The 7,284-nt window shown below is 32.8% G+C and overlaps 1 protein-coding gene across 2 annotated transcripts in view; it reads right to left on the reverse strand.

Moving 5' to 3' along the window:
- The window catches only part of LOC140957086 (glutathione reductase, chloroplastic), a 9,547-nt gene extending 5,597 nt beyond the window's left edge, over nucleotides 1–3,950 (reverse strand). For both annotated transcript variants that reach the window (XM_073414183.1, XM_073414184.1), the window contains exons 1-9: nucleotides 3,471–3,950; nucleotides 2,622–2,847; nucleotides 2,243–2,521; nucleotides 1,974–2,150; nucleotides 1,713–1,766; nucleotides 1,472–1,620; nucleotides 1,243–1,306; nucleotides 1,006–1,176; nucleotides 770–904 (exon numbers count right to left, since the gene is read on the reverse strand). In XM_073414183.1, the coding sequence (XP_073270284.1) occupies nucleotides 770–904; nucleotides 1,006–1,176; nucleotides 1,243–1,306; nucleotides 1,472–1,620; nucleotides 1,713–1,766; nucleotides 1,974–2,150; nucleotides 2,243–2,521; nucleotides 2,622–2,847; nucleotides 3,471–3,838 (1,623 nt within the window). In that variant the 5' untranslated portion in view covers nucleotides 3,839–3,950. The remainder of the gene's footprint in view (nucleotides 1–769; nucleotides 905–1,005; nucleotides 1,177–1,242; nucleotides 1,307–1,471; nucleotides 1,621–1,712; nucleotides 1,767–1,973; nucleotides 2,151–2,242; nucleotides 2,522–2,621; nucleotides 2,848–3,470) is intronic.
- Nucleotides 3,951–7,284: the final 3,334 nt, after the last annotated feature.

The following is a 7,284-nucleotide window of genomic DNA, read 5'->3' on the forward strand; positions in this document are numbered from 1 at the left end:
GAAACTTTGAAATTTAAACTTAGGTTTTTGGTAAAAGTAATAATATTACTTTGTTAGCATAATAGCATTAATATGATGATGAATCTTTATTAATTGTACGCTATCTAGATGATATTATATTGTATGAAGCTTCTTTGTGCTTAAATATTATTTAATTGCACAAGTTACATAACAAATGATGATATATGATTATCTATATTGCATGATTATCTATAAAAAAAATTACTTAAAAAAATTCAACCGTGCCTGGGCACCACCTAGGCGGCCGAGGCGGTAGGCGGTCACTGACCGCCCCGCCACCGCTTCCCGCCATTTACAACCTTGAGTGCATTAACTTTTTTTTTTGGTTTAACTATTCACTTGTCTAATTTAATTTTTTGTCACATTTTTTCTAAAAGTGCATTATATTTTATTGGTTTTTAATTGGTTTAACTATTCACTTGTCTAATTTAATTTTTTGTCTGATTTGGATAACTAAGTTCATAAGTTATAATTATAATACTACTAAATAGTAAATAGGTGAAAGTAAAAGAGAGAACTTGAACTCAAATCCAATTTTATTTCTCAACAATCTACTGCACTTGTTAGGCACAACGTGTTTCTTCAATCAGAGGGCATAATATGCTATTGAGAAATGTTAGTGTCAATGCTCAATAGTAAGTAGGTGACCGCAATACATTCTTCGCGCATTAAAGAGAAATTGGTCATGAATTCCATCAATCATCAAGTTTAATAATCCAGAGTGTTATGGTACGATAAGTGGATTTACCTCCGATGGGGCACTTCGGATTTTCCGTGTCGGTGTCCTCATGGTAACAAGCTCCTCAGCTGCTGTAGGGTGGATACCTACAGTGGTATCAAAATCTGCTTTAGTCAAGCTAGCTTTGACAGCAACTGCAAATCCCTGAAAATCCAGATTCAATGATAAAAGACCTTAAAATCACATAAAACATATCGGAAGAAAAACAAATCTGCACAACTCAAAAAATAGGCCAAGGTGGCAACCTGGACAATCTCTGGCGAATCTTCGCCACACATGTGCAAACCAAGAACTTTATTTGTCTTTGCACATACTATAAGTTTCATGAAAACTCGGTCAGGAAGACCTGAAATAGTAGCCTTCAGAGGCCTAAAGTTCGAGGTATAAACATCAACATCGCCATATTCCTTTGTTGCCTGCAAGATTTGCAATTACAAACTCTCCCATTCAATTTGTTGCAGGAAAAATTTCCTCACAATCACCTGCTCTTCCGTAAGACCAACTTGACCAATAGGTGGCTGAGAGAAAACAGCAGACGGTACTTCCCTGAATAAAGCAAGGATATATATGGTCAGTAAAAGCTAAAATGACATCAGAAAGAGCTCCATTATCACAAACGCAAACCAAAAAATGCTCATTTGCAGGTTAATCTGTTCGGTAGTTCACTTAGATTCAGAAATACTAAATATTCTAGCGCAGTTGAGATTGCACCTGTGATCTGGTTTTGTCGGTTCGTTGGCAAAAAGCGTTTTTGCCAACGCTCCTCCTTCCATCAAGGCCACTGGGGTCAAATTTATTCTGTCAGTAACATCTCCAACTGCCCATATTGATGGAACAGAAGTCTGAGAGTATTCATCAACCTAAAGAAACAATTAAAACGACAACAATTGTGTTCAGATACACATTCCCATTAAAATAGATCTTTGGGAAGAGGGGATACAAAAGAGCATACCTCGATGGCTCCTTTCTTGGACAATTTCACTCCTACTGTTTCCAAACCCAAATTCTGCCATCAAAACAAAGCATTAATAACAAAAGTACCAACATTTGTGGCACAAGCAGGCAGCTTCTTGCTGAATGAGGAAACTAACATCTAAACCAGACTAAAAGCAACACAAAACAATATGCGCGCTTTACAACAAAAACATGGTCTCAAAACTTACCCGTATCACCTATAAATCATGAATCAGTTAACGCAACACAAAATATTCACCTTTGTATTGGGTTTGCGTCCTGTTGCAAACATGACATGAGAAAAGCCATCAACTGTTCCTTTGTTAGTTTTCAAAGATAATGAACCATCCGATGACTTGACAATGGATTGTCCCGTCTCCTCAGGATAGAACTTAACTCCCCTCAATGACATTTGTTCCCCAACAATGTCTCTGATCTACAATTAAAGAACATTTCCTTCCATTTTACGGACAAAAAAATTAAGAAAGTATCACATAAGCTAATGGATGAGGTTTCTTAGATTCTGACCTCTTCATCAAAACCTCTCAACACCTTCTTCTGCCTCATAAACACATGCACATCACTTTTCAATCCATTGAAGATTCCAGCGAACTCGACTGCAATATAACCTCCTCCAACTATAGCAATTTTTGTAGGTTTTGAAGGTAAATCTAGGGCTGCATCGGAGTCTATCGCATATTCGCTCCCAGGAATATCAGGAATGAAAGGACGCCCACCAACAGAAATAAGAATGTTTTTTGCTGAGAAAAGTTTTCCACCCACATCCACTGTATGTGGGTCCACAATCTGCATTTAAAGTCAAGAATATCCTCATGTACTAATACAAATTCAATGCTACAAAATCTATGAATTAGCAAGAGAAAAGACAACGTAAACTGAATGATACCTTGCCACGACCTTCAATCAGCTTGACACCAGCATTTTGCAGTATATTTTTGTAAATACCAGTAAGGCGCAGCAATTCGGCATTCTTATTAGCTATTAAGGTACTCCAATCATGCTTAGGTTCTGCTTCATAATTCCATCCAAATCCACCACTCTCTTCAAATTCATGAGAAAATTTGGATGCATATACAAGGAGTTTTTTTGGTACACATCCGCGCAGCACGCACCTTCACAGGATTCATATATATTTTATTAGATATATAATTGAGAGAATCTCCCCAGCTAGTTGCTCTCATGAAATGCCAAATGCACCAATTTTGAGATCAAAAACCTCTTTCATTTGCATTTGCTACAAAAAGAATGATATTGTCTAGAGATGTTTGAAAATTTTAATGAGGCAACATTCTTCAATGAAACAACACATGAAATACAGAAAGAATTGAAGAATATTGAATAAAACAAACACTTTGATCCGAACCTGGCTCTGAAGAATGAGTCAAATGTCATTCAACAACGAAGCTAGAACTCAACATAATCATGGTTTAGTTGAGCACAGAAACTCGTGGTTAAGTTGAGTAATAATACCTAATAATATTCAGAACATGACATTTGCATTTTCATTTCTCGCCAAAACAAAAAGCTTAAAGACCCACTAAATACGACCAAATATCACAAGGAGAGACTGAATAGCACGCAAAACAAATACTTTGAATAAGCATAATAATATATTGTTCAATCTTGCCCCCTGTGTTTTCTTTAGCCTTTTTTAACACAGGAATTCGACATCCAAGCATGGCATCAAAGAATCAAAAGGGAAAAATGAAAGCAAAAAACGCAGAAGTAAACATACGTGCCGCCAAAGCCGCCAGCGGTGTCGGAGGAAATGGTAGCGAAAGGCAGCTCGCAGATAGCAACTGAAGCCCCAAAATTGGCGGCAAATCGAGAAGCTCTGACGCCGCCGCTGCCAGCACCGATAGTAAAAAGGTCGAAGTCGTACTTCCGAGGCGGCTCAGCTCCGTTTGTGGACTCGGAGCGAATCGCTGTCGAGAATCGGCGATTCAGAGGAGAGAGTGCGTGGAAGTTTCTGGAAGTGAATTGTTTATGGGAGCGAGGGAAGGAAAGGAAAGGACTCGGAAATCTGTAGGTGCGAAGAGTTTGAAGCGCCGGAGAAGAGAGAGAGGAACCGAGACGAGGCGCACTCAGAGACGTCGCCGCCATGGAATTTGTGCTTCCGACGAGTTATCCAAGCAATCAATATATATATACACCTCTGGACGGGAGAGTTGCCAGTTCAAGTTTGATTCCCCGACTAGGTACCATTTAATATAGTTGCCACGTGCCTTCTCGGTGTTGCTTCTGTCATCTTCCTTCTCTTTCTCACAATATATAACAATTGTTATTTATTTTGAGTGTATTCCAATAACAAATTTATTGATTTTTAATGATTTTAAAACTTTACACATATTCAATTAATATTTTTTTAATGTTTTGTAGAAGTTTAGTGGTATTAAAAATATATTAAATATCACTTGACTTTTAATTACTCTATAAAAGTCTAGAATAAGTTTCATGTGAGACGGTCTCATGAATTTTTATCTTTGAGACGGGTCAACCCTACCGATATTCACAATAAAAATTAATACTCTTAGCATAAAAAATAATATTTTTTCATGAATGACTCAAATAAGAGATTCGACTCACGAAATCGATCTGTAAAACAGTCTCACAAGAGTTTTTGTGAAAAGTCTAAATGTATTCAAATTTTCAATAAATTTTTAACAAGTTCATAAAATTCGTTAAAATACAAATATTAAATCTTGATGTACAACTATAAATTGACAAAAATTATTTTTTGGTTAAACTCAAAGATTTGGATGGATTGTTAAGACTTCTAACTTATATGCATATTATTTCTTTTTCTCTCTCACCTTACATCAATTCTCTTCTATCATCTCATCTATTTATACAATTCTCTCTATTTTTCAAAATGTATGTCTATATACATTTTATTTTTTCTTTTCATATTTTTTATTTTTTGACTGATTACTCATTTAATAACTTTTTATTTTAATATCATATGAACATTTGAATTCTATAATTGATTTTGTGATTTTTAATTTATGATTTATATAAATGAAAATAATATTCAATAATAATAAAAGACGACCCAAAAAAATAATGTCACTTAATTCTTAATAGTTGAATATTCTCCCAACAAGCATGATAAAAAAAATTTAAGATTTTAAACTATAATTCATAAAGAATATTTGTGATATAATTGATAAAACAATTTATTTTCTTTGTTGATTAAAAATTACATTTTATTTCTTTATTTTATTGACTTCTAATTGTAAACTTCGAAAAAATTTATAAAATTAGAATTATGAATTTTTAAAATTATTACAATAGAAATAAGAAAATCATAAAATTTTATTGACTCATATAATTGAAAGTAATAATAATTTTTTAATAAATAAAATTAATTTTTTTATTAACTTTTTTTTTTACTAGAAATTGATTTTTTAATTCTTTTTAGCATTTTCAATTAATCTGTAAACTATCATATTTTTATAAAACATTATATTCACACAATGATAAATATATATATACAACGTTAGAGATTAATACAATGATGTATTTTAAAAAATTTAAAAACATACATACAAATCCACATATATATATACTTGTAATGATTAAATGATTTAACTTTTAACTAAGTAAATTTATCTACAAATATAAATATTTTTTACATATTTCAAACTGAATATGTTAACTATTTTAATTAATTATTAGTTCAAAAAATTAATAAAAATAATATGTTATAATTAGGTAAAAAAAATCTATAGAGAATTCTATTAAAAACAAAGATTTACAAAAGTTTATAAAAATCTTGTAAAAAATTCTAAATAAATCGATAGAAATATTTTTGTAAATATGTGATATTTTATAAAAGTCAATAAAAATCTATCAAATTCACAAAACTCTAGCATTTAAAACAAATCATTAAAAGTTATAAAAACTATGGATTGAATACATCCCACCTAATTTTTATGAAAATTCTGGCATCTGACAAATACGTAGATCATAAATCTATCGGGTCGGAATTGAACGACCGTTCTCAAATTTCAACTTATCATCTACGTCTTCTCCAATCTCCACTCTCATTATATATGTCTGACCTAAATTCTTTTGACCCAAATAAAGTTGGAGCTCAATAGGCGAAAGTCCATTAAGTCGGAAAACATTGGGCGGTTTGAGAGACTGGTCTGCACATCATCACTGGTCGAGGAAGACGGGTGAAATCGGTTAGAAGAATGAACAAAAAAACAGACATAATAATAAGAAAAAATCTTTCGACATTCATCAACAATCAACTCGACATTATAGCAAAAAGCTTTCTACAAATTTCATGAATTTTAGCTTAATTATGTCGCATGTTTCCACTAGATTTTCTTTTGTTTCCTTCAAGTTTTAGCATATTCCTCCAGCTTTTCCAATTATATTTGTAAAAATTTATTTCGATTCATAATTAATCTGATGTTGTTCATGGATTTCTTCAGCTAATTTCATCAGATTCCTTATTTAAATTTATAGGTTTGTGGTTTATCGAAGGATTTAAAAATAACAATCGAATCAGGATCCATGTTGTTTGATCGTAGAAGTCCAATTATTTCACAAATTTGGTATGATCTCGTCTTGACATGCCCGCATTTTTCTATACAAACATATTTTGGCACGTCCGGTGGGACACAATGTCTCCAAAGCATACTGATAAGCATGAAGGAATTCTTCAATCACAGAGAAAGGACCATGCTGCCAAGGAAGCAAGGAAACACCGAGAATGACGAAAGGATGCTGCAAATTCTAGTAGGTTTTATGAACCATTGAAATAAAATGCACTCAGTGGATACTTGGAATGAATAACATATGGATGAAAATTTCCAGATTCACATTATTATGTTTCACAGAATAAAACATGGATTTCTAAGGCAAATTTTTCCAAGAAAAGATTGAAAGAATTAGATGATCATGAATATTATTGGGGGAGTTCACTTCATCAACTGAGTGCACGAATAAATTATTAGGGACATAGAGAATGTTATAATCCTAAATTTTATATTTATATGGTTGTGTTTCTGAATATGAAATGCAGATTCCTCAAGTGTCTTTTACAAAACTAATTAGACAATTTAGATTAAAGCTACAGTATAAAGATGCATTCACATGAAAATGAATGCATTGTTTAATACCTAGGAAAACATGATTTCTTATTTTTCGTATCCATATGATGTGATTATGATTCAAGAAAGAAAACATGAATTTCACATGAAGGACTATCACAAGAAAACATGATTTCTTATTTTTCATCTATCACGTGATGGAACAGAGGGAGATAAACATATATAAAGAGGAGCATTTCAACAAAATACCTAAGGAACTCTCAATTCCTCATGTTTCCTTATACATGAATTATGAGGTCAATAAATTGGATCTGATTTGTCAAGTGTCATGAGACGAATATAGGAATCTATGAGTCGCATGACAGAAAAAATGAGAAAGATCATACTAACCACAATAAGATTATTGGAAGAAGCTGTAGATTATCAACATAATTTGGCCAAAGAGAGAAAGTCCAGAATAGTGCTCACACAAAAAATAACGAG

Source organism: Primulina huaijiensis, chromosome 14 (genome assembly GCF_012295235.1).
Source record: "Primulina huaijiensis isolate GDHJ02 chromosome 14, ASM1229523v2, whole genome shotgun sequence".
NCBI lineage: Eukaryota > Viridiplantae > Streptophyta > Magnoliopsida > Lamiales > Gesneriaceae > Primulina > Primulina huaijiensis.